General features: G+C 39.5%; 1 protein-coding gene across 1 annotated transcript in view; it reads left to right on the plus strand.

Annotated features, from left to right (window-relative positions):
• Window positions 1-338: 338 nt before the first annotated feature.
• The window catches only part of LOC308422831 (leukocyte surface antigen CD47-like), a gene marked incomplete at both ends in the record, with an annotated part of 79,267 nt that continues 62,992 nt past the window's right edge, over window positions 339-16,613 (plus strand). Inside the window, 2 exons of the mRNA XM_080919487.1 lie at window positions 339-384; window positions 8,445-8,792. Coding sequence (XP_080775613.1) covers window positions 339-384; window positions 8,445-8,792 — 394 coding nt within the window. The remainder of the gene's footprint in view (window positions 385-8,444; window positions 8,793-16,613) is intronic.

Raw genomic sequence — 16,613 nt, forward strand, 5'->3', positions numbered from 1 at the left:
ACCTACTTTTCAAGCACATGATTCGAACACCGCACAGAGGTCTGCAATAGGCTCCTAAAACACTTCTGGCATAGAGGCTCCTGGGTCTGTCTGCAATGGCGCCTGTTCATCTCTACACATTTGTCATTGGCCCTGTTTTAAAATATTCGCCATGCATGCAGCTACTTGCTTGCTTTATCCTGATCAGAGGATGAAATCATTAACCAACTAAGAAGAAAGAAAGAGAATGTACTGGAGTCCTCACAGATGCTGGAAAAGAAGCCGCGAGGTGCTTACAGTTGAGGTGGGCTGAGAGCGCGTGCTTACAGAAGTAGTTCCGGGTTAGTAACCGCATCAATATGTGGCCTCTGGTGGCAGCGCTGCTGTTGGGTTCTTTTCACGGAGGTAAGTGACTACAATCTCACAGTCCTGAGGCCTGTGCAACCCCAGAAGGTATCTGCCCAGAGTGTAGACCTAAGAGGGAGATTGGATGCCCTCTGCCTTTTTTCCTCACCAAGATGAGAGAAGGGCTTACCCTCTCCACGTTCTACAGTAAAAACTGAAGTTCTGCAAACCTGAACAGCGAGGTGGGTGGGGTATGTTACAGAACGCAAGCTCAAGGAGAAACACCCTAGATCAACACACACACACACACACACACACGCACACACACACACACACACACACACACACACACACACACACACATCCCGTTCATCCTCACTCTTGAACCCTCACTCTTGAACCATGTTCTTTCTAGCTGTGGGTACAAAGCTGCCTCCAACTTGTGAACAAGGCTAGTACAGTTCTTACGCAGTGGTCATGTGCTTTACGTCCTTTAGAGATTTACACTGTTATGTCATACTCCACTCTGCATTTTTCAAGTGCAAACTGGTTTTGCTACCCATTTGAATGTCTGTATGTTCGCTGCATGTTGTATTTTTTTTTTTGCCAAAACATGTGAAAGAGCAAGAGCTTTTAGGACCTAAGGAGAAAATATTAATCCATTAAATCAAGCATCTGGTGGAGGAGTATAATAGTTCATTCAAATTCATTTTTTAAGTGCATAGATTTTGGGTTTAAAAATTGTTGATATAGTTTTAGTCCAATTAAAGTGAGCATATAATTGATATTGTTAGCATTAAGGGTAACTCAGGTATGTTTAATTATCTCTGTTGGATGTTGAAAAGCACAGGACTGTGAGTTTCCCTGAGATGAGAGAGCAAACAGTGCCTGCAGCTCTTTTGCTCCAGATGCACAGACTTGTCTTTTAGGTTTTTTGAAGGCAAAGAATGAAGGCCATCTTTGTCTGGTAATAAGTTCATGTAAATGACAATCTGGGAATAATTGTTTAAAATAAATATAATAGATATATGTAAATGGGATAAGCATTTCTAGTAAACTTGTAACTTAAACATTTTAAGTTATGGAAACAAATGATTTTCATAATGTCTGTGTCATATCTAAATAAATTAAGTTCACATCTGCCCTAGGTTTCATAAAGCCTATTTCACACATTTTCACCTCACCTTCTCCTTGTTCCAACTCTTTCTGTGTCTGCTTTTCTCAAATCTATGGCCTCTTGCTTGTTATTGTTAAGCACACACATAGTCCGTTTAGTGTTTCTCATATGTATATAGCATATGGCCTGTCAGTGCTGAGCCTGGGAGTCTGGATAGTCTAGCAGGAGGTTTGTCCCTGGAGCCAAATGATTCATCATATGTTAGCAGCTACTAATGCCTGCAGGGATTCACATAGAGTTGGGGCCTTCAGAGATTTCTCCATTACACCTTGGGATGGCAAATCATGATACCCTGGTGCAGGTTTTACGTAGGTGACCGTGTTCTTGAGATCTCATGTGTGCCACTTTCTACCATATATAAAAGATGCTGTGTGCACCAGATATGATATTGCCCTGGCTCATACAATCTTCACCTCCACCATCTTCTAGAATGTTGCCTGATCCTTAGGTGTTCAGATTTATGGTTTGACTGTGGTCACCCCATGATCAATTGCTCTCTTATATACCTCTGTTTGCTTAGAAAGGTAATTCTTTCATTTTCATTTTTTTCTGTCTATCACTAATGGGAGAAATCTTGTTAAGATCTAGATCTCGGGTTTTTTACCGAAGCTTCTGATTTATTAAAGATGCAAAGAAACCCACAGTTTACCAAATAACCTATGTTACTCTAAAAGCTATAGCTGTACAGCCTTGTAATATCATTTATTACTTTAATTAATATTTCTAGGGTAGTACTTAATATTATTCTTATTAATTATTAATGATTAATATATTTAAAGTAATAATTAACATAACTAAAGTAATAACAGATTTACTTGCAACTGCAGACTTGAACCTTCGCATAATGTTAAGTATTGAGACCCATTCTTTACTCCACCATGACTAAAGTCTACAAAAAAAAAAAAAAAAAAAAAAAAAAAAAAACTAACTAAAGACTCCAGTCAGGATAAAATTTGTGTAGGATTTGTCAGCTCACAGACTTATATCCCTAGTCCATAAATCGGTGATGATCTCTAGGAATTTAGTAAAGATACTTGTAATAAAATGTTGCAGCATTACAAGTGATATCTCACCGCAGGCAACTACAGATAGGCAAAGTATCATGTATGAAATCATCAGCTACATTCCAGTGGAATGTTTAAATTTTGAGGCGTATATCCAGCCATTCACATACCTAGGAACATAATGCCCCAACTAGAAAAAAGGAAGATTCAATGCAGTCTGTGGTATTCTGGGATCTGATCTGAACACTGGCTTGTCCATTCCCATAGTATCATCATATCCAAAGAGATTGGGACCAGAGACATAAACACTATATCAACACTATAGATCTCAGTTGTCATATTTGTTCCTCCTAAGTTGTGGTTAGCAACTTAACCTAATCAGAGTGCAACCCTAACCATTTGACATACAGATGACTCAAGTTCTTAGCCAACCATAGTCCAACAGACTTCTGTAGATCTTCTTGGTAGTGTTAGATCCAAATAGCCTAAAAGCTCCAGAGTGCTTATTAGCTAACCAAAGCAACATTTGTGTGACTGTTCATTTTATTAGTTGCAGAAGAAAAAATAATCTTATAAGAAAAGAAATAAAATGAACTAAAAATAAAAATCAAGCCCTATGGTACCAACAGGTCTCATGAAGTATGTCTGGAATTGATATGTGTACAGCCAAGCACTTCCATGATTGGGTTTGTAGACTTAGTTATCAGCAGTTTATAGTTTTCGTATTGTTGCAGATTATATTTTACACTATAATCTTCAGGCTTTTCCTGTTGTCTATCTAATCCTTAGAAATCCAGCTCTCTTAAAAGAATATTAGCTCAGTGCTGTGGAGTGGGAGCTGCCCATGGGTTAACAAAATAAGATCTTCAGTTGACTGCACCACGGACTTGCTCTGACACCGCTTTTCCTTCTACCTCTTCATAGGTCAAATGTGGCCTTGGGCATACTAGTAGCTTTCATCATTTTTCCATAATGTGAGGCCAGGACCACAAGACCGGTTCAGTTTGACACTAAGGGGTAATAAAAATGCAAACACAAACTAGTTAGTCAGCAATGTTTCTAGAGCAAAAATCTTGACCTAATTGGGGGAAAAATGTGAAAATTATTATGCCAAGTGAAGTTGTTGCAATCACAACCCCACTAAAATGCATCCAAATGACAATAGTGGGAGGACACTCAACAGCCCTTTTTCCAGCAAGCATTTTCCCAGGTCAGTGCAAGGAAACAACTTTCCATTACTTTAAGGCTTATTTTTTTCTATGAGCTGATTGGAGATGGCCAACTCTGGTTTTAGTGCTGCTTTGATGCAGTGACTGTGGCCACTCACTAATCCCTGCTTGTCAGCACTTGGTCAATAGCATGAACACCACTGATCTCTTTCATACACATTTTCTTGCCCCAACAAAATCTCTATCTTTCCTTTGTTCCTCGGACTCACCAAAGGCCACTCTGTTCTGTGCAGGTCAATCAAGAATTACAGTGCTAGTCTTTGTTTACTCCTAAATAAGAGTTCCCTTACTAGAAAACTGCCTTATGGTTGTGGAGTTATGGTACACCGGGATAATGACTGACGACTGCACACTGTTGTCTTGCTGCACTCCTGTACCCAATTACTGCTTCCTTTCCTCCGTAAGATCCTGGAATGTTATCTAAGTGCTAAGCCTTTGCATAGCATTTGCTGTAAGCATCCTCTGAGTGGCACTGACAGTCATTGCTACCAGTACAGCTAAACTAACTTCGGTATGTTAGCTTTCTTAAGTCATACCCATATTGAACTAGACTCCAGCATGAAATGGAATGTCACGGAAACAGACCACCATGTATAAAAATTATAAGCCATGTACTGATTTTAAGATGAGAATCCTGCCTTCAGGTAGATTAAAGAGAACTGTTATGAAATAACTTTGAGGAATATAAATTCTGGGAAGCCTTTACCAGTTATAGCTAAGATCATACTTACCTGACACTCATCTTAAAATCTTAACAAGGCTGAATTCTTCTGAATCTCATAGTTAAGAATTTAGAGTACATTTTCTACTTAATATTAACTTGTAAATACAAACAGCATAAGCATTTGTCTTTTGCTATGTTAGGTATTGAATATAAAATAAAGAAAATAATGTTTGTCAAAATGTAAGGTGTATTCTGTGAATATTTAATACATGACTTCAAAAGAACATGTACAAAGACATGGTAACTGACTCAGAACATAAGCAATTATAATCTGAGGGGTCAGAGAGTCTAAATTATTTTAAATATTTAATCAGTTAAATTTTATTTAATATGGCAAAAATTTATGGCTTTTTTCAGAGATAACCTTCATCAAATCTAATCAATTAGGTAGGACAAGAACCACACATACCCCCATATGTCTGGTCACATCTGTCAGTGAGATACTTATGTGGCTGGAAAAGGAGGATTCAGCATCTGAAACCAGCATGGATACTGTGATTTCCAGAATAATCTGAGCATCTCTCTCTCTCTCTGTCTCTCTCTGTCTTTCTCTCTCTGTCTCTCTCTCTGTCTCTCTCTCTGTCTCTCTGTCTCTCTGTCTGTCTGTCTCTCTCTCTCTCTCTCTCTCTCTCTCTCTCTTTCACACACACACACACACACACACACACACACACACACACACACACACACACATAAAATAGGTGAGATTTATTTCTAATCTGGACGGAATTAGAACAGCATGGATTTGAGCACTCATTTGTGCTGAAATCTGTTTGATCTTGCTTTCAGTTTCACATAGAATAAAACTAGTGATCAGGAGCCTCCGTTCTTGGTAACCTTTACAGTTTCAGTGACCCCTGCTGTAAAATAAGTAACTACTAATGCCCATTTCAGCCAATTAAAGGCAGACCGAAGCCTGTTGAAATGGTTTACAAAATACGGAACAAATGGTCACGCTCTTTCCTCCTATGTCCAATTAAACTTTGTTTAAAAGGACAGCAGTTTCTATACTAGAGTTGTTAACTAGTAAGTGCAGTTTTAAATACTGTCGGCACTGCACTTTTAACTGCTTTGATGACTGGATTGCTTTTAAAGCCTTGGTGTGTTGTGTAAATGGGAATTGTCCCCCCATAGTCTCATGTATTGAACACTTTTTCCCCAGCTGGTGGAACTGTTTAGCAAGCCCATGGCTTTTATCTCCTTTAGGAGATAAAGCATCACTGAAGGAAAATATATCCTAAGGGTAGACTTGAGCTACTATAACCTGCCTCCACATCAGTTTGCTTCCTGCTTCTGGATTGCCAGTGGGATCCAATGGGACTGGCAGACCTCCGGTCCATGCTTTTCCTGCCATGATCGACTGTAACCCTGGGGCACTAAGAAGCCAAAACAAACCTTTCCTCCATTAATTTGCATTTGCCATGGTCTTGTTACATGGCCTAGTCCATCTTACAAGGACATATTAAAATTCTGCTGCAAAAATAGTAGTGAAGAAATTATATTCCCAGATGCCCTCCTGACACTGTAAATGCCAACATCCTAACCTATTTCACACTTCTCCACTTCAGCCTGCTCTGGAAGAACCCCTGCTCACCTGTGTAAGGGAATGACAGCTTGTCTTCCCCTCTTTCTTATCTACCACTCCTGCACCTTGGTCCTCAGCCTTGTATCTGAAATCTTGCCCTAGTCATTGACTCCTTCCCCTGAGCTTCCATGGTCAAGTTTTACCTCAAAATTACAAAAGAAAATAGAGACCCAAGAAGATCCCAAGAAGTCCTGTCCTGCCCAACTTCTGAACTTACTTGTTGGGATTTCTTACTGTGCTAGTTTCATTTATGAATTTAGGTGTATTTGCTTCTGTATATGTATAGAGGTCAGAGGTTACCCTCATGTTGGCCATCTTTTTAAATTTATTATTATTGTTGTTTGGTTGGTTTGTTTGGTTTCTACCAGTCTTTTTCTTGGCCTGGAACTTAGGCTGGCTGGTGAAGCCCAATAATCCCCCAGCTCTACTTCCCCACCACTGAGATGTCAATCATATGGTACCTTGCTTGCCTTTTATATGAGCTCTGGCAGATCAAACTCAAGTCCCCAATCTCAAGTGGCAAGCATTTTACTTTACTGAGCTCTGTTCTACATTTACAGAATGAGAGCCACTGTTGCTTTATTTTTTACCACCTGAATGCAAGTCCCATGTGGTACCGTTGTTTATCAACATTGCTCCTGATAACGGGGCTAATTGTCAATCCCAAGGCTCTTTTTTTACCACTAACACTGTTTTTATCTTCCCTGCCCATTTGAAGACCCTGCCTTGGAGTCCACCATATCAGCATGGCGGTTTGCTTTGTTTGCGTCTCTTGCTTCTCTCAGTCTTTTTCTTCCTTGACTCACTCTCTTTGAGAATTCCGTGATTATCAAAGCCCCCAAGTTCTCTGCTGTCAGCTTAAAAAAAAAAAAAAAGACCTTGTGAGCAATTTTCTTTATGATGGCATTTTTAACTACCAGTGATATTCTTGGTTCTTCTCAAGTCTTTATAGCTCTGTTTTTTCTTCAAATCTAGAGGACCTTCTGAACATGGCCACTTCATTGTATCACAGATGATTTTAATGCTCACACCAAAACACTGGAAGGATAACTTCCCTGAATTTTCAGCCTCTTTTCCTTATAATTAATCTACCACCAGCTAGTTCCATGACTATTTTAGTGTCAAATTTTCATTTTTTTCTTTTGTATCATTCCCTTGTCTCCCACATAGCTTCTGTTGATTTTACTGTTTCTACATTTTTAACTACCATTTTCATAGGTTTTAGATGTCCTCTTCAGTGGCCATTTACCTGCATGGTAGCAGTACAGATTTGATGGGCTTCCTTCCTTTCCCTTTGCCTTCTTTCTGACCTCTATCATCCTTTCATACTGTTGTCATAGACCTTATGAAGCTAAAAAAGAAGGAAGGCCAGAATGTAGAACACCCCAGACCTTCTTAGAAGGGAGAACGAAACACTCATGGGAGGTAATACAGGGAAATATAGAGGAGCAGGGATTAAAGAAAATATCACTCAGAGACTGCCTCACCTGGGAATCCACCCCATATACAGTCCCTAAACTCAAGCACTGTTGCTGATACCAAAAAGTACTTATTGGCAGGAGCCAGATATTGATGCCCCTCCAGAGAATCTGGCAGAGTCATACAGATACAGTTCAAGATGCTTGCTGCTTGCAGCTAACCATTGGACTGAACACAAGGACCCCAATGAAGGAGGTAGAGAAAGGTCTGAAAGAGCTGAAAGGATCTGCAACCCCATGGGAAAAACGACAATATCAAAACCAAATTCTCCAGAGCTCTGAGGGCCTAAAACATCAGTGCACATGGAGAGACCCATGGCTCCAGTTGCATATGTAGCAGAGGATCACTTTGTCTGGCATCAGTGAATAGAAGAGGCCTTTGGTCCAGTGAAGGCACATTTTCCCAGAGTAGGGGAATGCCAAGGTGCTGAGGTGGGAGAGAATGGTTGGGAGAGGGAGCACCTTCATGGAAGCAAGGGGAGGGAGAGAGGTGATGATAGTGGGGGAAAGGGGATAACATTTGAAATGTAAATACAGAGAATATCCAATGAAAACAGCAAAGAAAAAAAAGGGAAGATGCACTTATGATTTGACAGAAATAACTGCTTCCACATCACCAAAGATATTTCCATACCTGTATGTTTCCACACAGGTTTTGCATGTTTTCCTAAAACGTATTAGTGATGTATTTGTTATATTGCTGGGAATGAATGAAGGAAATTCGTAGTGTTCTCTACTCTCTGTAAATGTTAGCACTGGAATTACTTGATACTATTTTTCACCTTCCTGGTCTCTGGCATTTTTAAGCTCTTTGCCTCCATGAATGATTGCAGCATTGTTCCTTAAGTGTTTATAATGGTTCTACGATCTGGCAATACAGAATTACATAATTACATGAAATTCCTTATATATTCTCTTCCCAGGTTTGGCACAGCTACTCTTTAAGAAGATTAGCTCTGTGAAGGCTAGCCGCTGCAACAGCGTTGTTCTCATTCCATGCTATGTTTCCAACACCGAGGCGAGCGACATCTCCCAATTGTTTTTGAAGTGGAAATTTGGACAAGAGCTAATTTTTGTCTTTGACGGCTATGCAAGAAAATCTACTCTAACCCCTATGTTTCCAAGTGCACAAATTTCCCCCTCAGAATTTCTTAAAGGAAATGCTTCTTTGGCGTTGGCTAAGAATGAAGCTAAAGAGGGGAACTACACGTGTAAAGTGACAGAGTTATCCCGAGAAGGGAAACACACCGTGGAGCTAAAGTACAGTGATGGTAAGTGACACACAGTGAACAGGGCTTGTCTTTTTGTAGACACATCTCAAATCTTGATTGACCTTGGGGACATGTTTGGTGGCAGAATTAAAAGTAGAGGTCATTAATGCTATTTTGAGGAGTGGGCTAATTATTGCCATCCAGGGTTTGTTGTGAAGGATCTGTGGACTGTGCCATTTCCTCTTTGAGTTAATGTCATGTAATGTACGGGGTATCCAAGGCAATGCCATCCGAACCCATGAGGATGTCAGTCTGGGAATGCAACCCGGTTAAAGAGGTATCTACCAGTTGTGTGAGGAATTGTGCATTGTGTAGATTTCCAGTGCCCAATAAGAACCAAACTCTGGATTTGGATCTGTAGTCTCTGAGCCAGTCGAGGATCAGGGTGTAGACAGCCCTACCCTAGAGATTGTAGTCAGGTAGTCCTTCCCTCTTAAGAAACTGCAGGATTGTTAAGAGACTTGTGACTGGACACATGCACATGCATAGAAAACAACAGGAGGAGGATGGAGGAAAAGCAGCAGCTAAGAAGATGCCAATCCATGACTTTGATTTCCTCCGTTTCCAAAACCATGTACCAAAATAAAGCTTCCACCTTTATAAATTCACTAGTCTCAGGTAGTCTGTTACAACAATCGAACCCAGACTAACAGAATTATATTTCTAAAAACACTTCTTTTTTCTATGTTCTGTTACAACTGATCTTACTGGAGAAAAAATGGGCTAAGAGACTATACTTAAAAAAAAATTCACCTTACTGCTATTATCAAGTATTGCTATGATATCTGTGAAATGATCCCTAGATGCTCATACATTTGACCAGCTGTTCTATGGCAGCATAATTTAGTTGGTAGCAGAACCTCTGAAAAATGTAGCCTAACTGGCAAAAAAATAAAATTAAAAAAAATATAGGGGGAGGTCTCAAATATACCTGCCTTTAGTTCTGGACCTGTAGTCTACATTCTGATTGGCTATCATGTAGAGACATACTCCCACCTGGCCCAACCATCTCTGACTGTCCTGTCTTCACCACCTCGCCTACCTCCCCATAAAACTGAGCCAATGAGAAACCTCCAATTATTCTGGTGCAGAAAGAAAGACATAGCTATTTTTTTGTTCTTTGCTACATTGTGGTGTCATTGTGGGTTCTTCTCCTAAGAGCTCAGCTCAGCTTCTCCCCACTCAGCAGTCCCCCACTCTCACTCTGCTCAATCTCTTTTCTTTTGTTCTCCCACTGAACTCAACCGTCTTTCTTCCTGCACCAACTGTCTTCAGTAGCCCTACTCTCTGACTCTACTTTTCTGCCACCTGGATCCTACGTCCTCCCTACTCCAATCCTACTCCCCTCTGTTGGCCTTGCTGTCTTTTTGGGTCCTCTTCTGTTTCTAGACATTCAAGAGGCAACTGAAGCTGAAGGTCATAGGGTCTGCTAAGCATTTCCAAAGGGCCAGTTGACTACCAACTAGGAAGCCTTTAAAGAGACAGGCAAACTGACTGGGTCAGTGTCTCTATTTCTCTTTTGAGAGTGTGCAAAACATGTTCTTGTAATCAAAGATGTACACAGAAGTGAAGGTTCTGTGTAGGCACAGCTCAACATTTCTATCCTCAGTGAGTTGTGTCGGCGTTGTCCTCAGCAATGGGACTTTGGTGTCAGTATGTACAGAGAAATCTATAGTCCTGATAACAACTCAAATTGTTTCAGGATTCCTTTGGGACCCTTTGGCCAACAATTCAATTAGGTAAAATTCAGAATCAGTACTGGAAGCTTCATTTGATGATAAGAGATGGCCAGGTATGACTCTGCCTCCCCATTATTGGGTAATTTTATTTAGACTGCCTTCATGTATATATTTATTCCCACTTTTTTTCTAATTGTTTAACCTCTTGTATTTTATGTTTTGTTAGCGTACATTTTTACAAAAGCCTAGGAGTTCTAGCCACGTTCCCTGTGCAATGGGAAGAAAGAAAACCAGACAATTTTAATTTTGGAAACACAGAGTTGGCAAGAAGTTATATCTAAACCAGCACACTGGTATGTAACCAAATGACTATGGTTGGCAGCATAGAGAGGTGTTTACAGTATAGAGAGGTTATAGTCTACATAACGAGGAAATTCTGATGCATCTAGCATCTCCCCACATCCTGATTAGGAGATCTAATTTCGCTAATGCTCATGGCTTTTGGCAGATTAGTAACCTGAGCCAGTTCTTCATCCTTGCTTGGTTTACCTCTGATTGTTCTCACTAAGTCTCAGAAACAACCATTTAGCACGACTTTCAAAACCTTTTGATAATCATCTAACTGTTGTTTTGAACAGGCTGGTGGGCAAATTGTTGTCAGAACCAAGTTCCCATTGAAAGAGAATATCCAGGCATTATCTGATGTACTCAGACTAGGTTCTTGTATTCACTCAACTGCATCATTATTATTAACAAACAGAGGAGTAGTAGTGATCTGCTCCATTCCTATCAACCTCAGATTCTCAGAGACAAACAAGAATGAATTATGGTCCTAACTTTCTTTTTCTGGTTCTGAAGAAACATCTGTCACAGAAAAAGTAAAAGTAAAAACTGCCATTAGCAAAGCCAAACATGCAAATATTAAGCAAACATGAACCAGTTAGGCAAACTTTTGGGAAGTGCCAGGATATTCTCCAACAATATCCCAACAGGTCCATGTCTTGTGAGGACCCAAATCTTCAGCCCTTTCCCTAAGGAGAGTAGCCTGCATTACATTCATGCACCATTCCCAGAAGAAGCTTGACCACTACCACAAGAGATCAATTGTATCAACTAGTTTGTTTTTTTTTTTTTTTTTTTTTTTTACTGTTTCAAAATGTGTGTTACATATTGTGGTACTAGAATTAAGGAGTTGTACTTGGTGATACATTTTTTAAATCATTTATAATTGGAAATCAGATTTTAGTTAAACATTCTATACATCAATGTATCCTATGTAGTGACATATCCTATACCGCAGCAGTACATAGTTCACCTTTGAGATCTTGATAAGTTATTTCCTGAGATCATTCTCCATCTGTTTTAAACTTAACAGTTGCATTTATGTTATCACAGAATCAAATGAGCATCCAGTGAGATTCTGCGTTTGTAAATTCTTTGAAAATCCTCAGGTGTTGTAAGCATTCCTTATTTTTCTTAGATGCTTATTGTTTTGTTTTTCAACCATTTTTACTAGAAATACAAACAAACGAAATACTCCCCTGAATAAATAAGATTAAATACTGCAGGACTTTTGCTGGCCAGTACACATTTGCTGTTAATAGCAAGATTTATGCATTCTTAATCCTTAGGAGATAGTTTGGCATTAAAGCCCTGTCCTGGTTAGTTTTATTTCAACTTGACACAAGCTCCTGTCATTTGGAAGAGGGACTTTCAACTGATAAAATGCCTTCATAAGACTTTTCTGAGGACAAGTCTGCAGTGCAATTTCTTGATTAATGATTAATGTAGGAAAGCCAAGCTTACTGAGGGCAGTGCCACTCCTGAGAAAGTAGTTCTGAAAGGTTTATAAAAGCAAATTTAACAAACCAGGAGAAACAAGCTATGACTAAATGACATTCTTCCATTATACCCTGCTGCAATTCCTGCCTCAAGGCCCCTACCTTGATTTCCTGTTGTGATATCCTTAATGGCAGAGTGTGTCCTGAGAAGTGCACAGCCCCTATTCTCCCCCAGGTGCTTTATCACAGCAATAAAAAGTTCTAAGGCAAAATCATTTTTACTACAGTGAGTTTTTGTTTGTTTGTGTCTCTGTTTTAAATGTAAGCATAAATGGACAGCAGAAATTACTCACATTAGGAAACAAGTTCTACTGCTCTCTCCGTGCTTTCGAGCAACAAGACATATGGTATAAACCCTGAAGGCAAATTTGTTTGTGGTTTATACCAGTCTGTGATGCAGTGCTGTAGAAAGTGGACCTGGACCTGCATCAGGAACACTTTTTTTCTATACTTAAACATTTCATAGGTTGAGAAAAGAATGTCAACATATCTGGCCCATGGTTCTTTGTCAGTTTGATAATATCATCTACACCACAGGAAGAACTGAATTGTATGTATCATCTTTCTCTGCTTACAAAGCTTTGTTGAGTAAAATGTGTGAGACACTAAGGTAGATACTCTGGATTCAGTGAAGGCACAGATGTCACTTTTGATCTTAAAGATGTCATTACAGTGCAAATAAGAAAAGTAAAATGACCTAACACTGATTGGAGAAAATGCTTATGTGTTTTACTTCCGTTGTTCTTCTAAAAAGCTCTGGTAAACAAGGCAGATAGCACAGACCTCAATGCCAGCACTCTAGAATCTAAGGGAGGGAGTTTATGAGTCTGAAGCCAGCCTGGGATTCACAGTAGGACTCTGGAAAAACAACATACACATAGACATAAAAGCCCTATAGATGCAGATCTTACTATTTCTGTTTAACATACCAGGGACACAAAAGAGATTCAAGAGACTTGTTCTTGGACAAAGCCATAGGCAGATATTTAACATAGACTTTTCTGAACATAAAATTACTATGGTATGTATTTTTTCTTGCAAAAATAGTTTGTAAGCAACAAAACTAAATCTGAGTGCAGCATGGTAGCCACTTAATAGCATTAGTTTCAATCTCCATATTATTTATTCAAGCACTGTCAACTCTGACCAAGTAGCAAATTCCAAGAGTAAAGAATTCATAAGTTTTAACTGAGTACAATTCTGTAAATTAGAATAAAATCTTGCATCTTTTAGCTCCATTTTACCCAGGACCTAATTTATTCATTTTTATATGACATCCACACTGCATATACTTTACCAACCAAATAGTTACTTCCTGCTCACCAAAAGAACTGGCATAGAATCTCAATGTTTGTGTTTTAACTGTTCTGCTTTAGTTGTTATTGGTAATCTCTTACTTTGCATTAAACTGAGGGCTAGGGCTATAGCTCAGTAATAAAGTAAAAATTTTCAAATACCTTGTATATACATCCTTACTCAATGAGAAAAGAGAGGAAAAAAAGGGAGAGGGGAAGAGAAGAAGGGAGGGAGGACGTGAGGGATGGAGTGAGGGAGGGATGGAGGAAAGGAAGAAGGAAGCAGGACATGAATGCTCCTAGGAATGAAGGAGAAAGTTTATCATGGATATTAGGAAGAGGCAGGGACATCTTGAAGAGTCCACTGTGAACATTATCAGACTGAGCTGGGCCATGTGGGGAGAGATGAGAGGGGACAAATGAAAGAAGATGGCCTGGGCCATGAGACTAGCCACTAGGGTAAAGAGTAAACCAAAGGGCCAGGTAACCAAAATGGTTGAATTATACAGGGAAGGCATGCCAGATCCAGGGTAGGAGAGGTTTAAGATAATAAGGGCTGGGTATGCTATCCATACCTGTAATGGGGAGGATCTAAGGAATTCTTGGAGAACCTGGCTACCTTGCTGTGTTAATGGGCACCCCAGTTAGCCATTTGTCCTGGGTTTGAAACCTAGCACTTAAAATCCTGGAATGTAGGAGACAGAGTTACAGTCATATTTTGGATGTTATAAAGGAATAAATGCCCTTGAAGTGTCCTTTACAATCCTAAAAAGGAATGATACCAGCTGCTGTTCTTAGATTGCGCTATGCTTAATTAAATATCTCAATGTCATGGGAAGATTTCAAAGGGATCTTAGAGAAGTATCTTGCTTCATGCTCCCCTTGAGAAGAGTTAATCATATTTGACAACACATCCATGAGAAATCAATTGCTCAGTGGACAGAAAAATGGTTTTATTGGAATGACTAGTATTTTCACCACCAACATGTTGCTTCTCAGACAGGTTCTTGCTATACATGACACAGGCTAGATGTAAACTCACCATCCTCCTGAGTCATTTCTCAGGTTTGGGATTCAGCCATATTCCACTAGACCTAGCTTAACTGATTCTTAACTGTCCACCTCAGTGGTTCTCAGTATTTTTCATCATAATGAACATTTGGGGCCAAGAGCTAGATTCTAGCAGATATCTGCACCAGTAATTTTAAATAGTCACAGACAGCCCCTCTATAACCTCTGCAATACCACTGGGGAAGATGTGTATATTTTAGTGTGATAATGAAAGGAGAGTGTGTTAGAAAGCTTGTATCAAACCCTGGGTAATCTAATAATCTCCAGCTAAGAAAACATTTGACAGTAATAGTTTTTGTTGTATATCTCACTTTCCATCATTAAACTGTCTGTTCTCTTTTAAATTTATGTATTTTTTAATTAAGTTAGAATTATATCATTTGTTCTCTTTCTCTGTAAGGATCAGAATACCAAGAAGTCCACTGTGAAACAATCTGTTGTAGAAAAAAACTGAAGAAATAAGACCAAAGAAAATTTCAATAGACATACTAATGTGGAAGTGGTGGAAATTCCAGGGGATCCCACCCCAACAAAGATGTTCAAGCATCTTAAGATTCTTGAGGGAAAGGGAGAAATAGCCTCTTCTAGGACAAGCTTCCTAACTGGTTATTTAATATGTCTTTTTCATTTTTCATTACGTCTTCATAGACTCTTCGATTCCTTGAGTAGACATCAACTGTCATGGCAACACATTTCTGATTTCTCTTACACCATGTAGCCTGTTTGTGACCATTGAAACTTACCACCTGACTGCTTAGTGTGCAGAGACACTGTATCCTCCCAGGGTCCTGCCTGACATTGCAGGTCAGGTCTTCCTTCAGTCTCACTGTGACTTGCTGTACTGTGATTTCTTTCTCCCTTGCTGAAGGGAGCCACAGCTGCTCTCCCAGGCTTCTTGTCTCTGGTACAGTCCAGTTCATTCCACCGTTACTGATCCTCATCCTTTTCACTCTCCTTTGGGTCAGTTTCATCTTTAAGTGTGGCAAGCAAAACTCCTCCCAGGGTGGTACTGGTTGGTCACAGGCTTCTTTTGGTCACTCATCATTGACTTTTGACTCATCTGTGAATTTTGACTGGTCTACTTTTTTGTGCTCCATCCTACGGGACTACCAGACTGGGTGATTTCTCCTTCTCTTCCAGTTGCCTGCCTTCAAATTTGGAATTAAAACTGTACTCCATAAAGGCTCAACATAAAACCTTCTTATCTAGTCTGTATCACTAAATTTCAGCTACAATGGCCATTATTTGACTTCCCAGTCTTCACATGGAAGGCTCCTTTCCACTCCAGACTCAGTCCAGGTCATCTCTCCAGAAGACTTTTCCAAAACCACTGCCAGAGAAGTCTGTTCTACTACCACCATTCCTTATTCAACTGGAGAACTCCTGTGGTGTTAAAGCTGTCTCCCAATGCCTATAGAGCTTCCCATGAACACTGCTGGGATCAGGGAAAAAATGAATAGTTGATCACTGCTGAAAGTACCTTCTTTGATTAATGGGCTCCTGTTAGTATAGCTTAAGGTTGTTATTTGTTTAAGAGTTGAAGCCTGTGATGAGACACTTCATTGTCAGTTCACAAGGACCATGGGATCACATACAAGTGGTATTTGGGTATAAGAGGCAGCAGAATATTTTATATGCTTACATGATAAAACAGAGAATACAGCAGAACTACCAAGTTGTTGTTAGAGATCTTTTTTTTTTTTTTTTTTGGTTTGTTTATTTCATTTTGTTTTGTTCTACCTTGAGTAATAGGAGAAATTGGGTCATCACTACTGAACTGAGAACATGTTCTATTGTTCCTTGTCCACTTTTATACTAGAAATATATTTTAAAACTCATGAGCATAAAATAGACATGGATTACAGATTGAGATGTAAGATCTCAAACTATGAAAAAGAGAAAAACCTGTAGGAACTACTTCAAAACATAGTGATA

Source organism: Micromys minutus (assembly GCF_963924665.1).
Source record: "Micromys minutus genome assembly, chromosome: 7".
In the NCBI taxonomy this organism is placed as follows: Eukaryota; Metazoa; Chordata; class Mammalia; order Rodentia; family Muridae; genus Micromys; species Micromys minutus.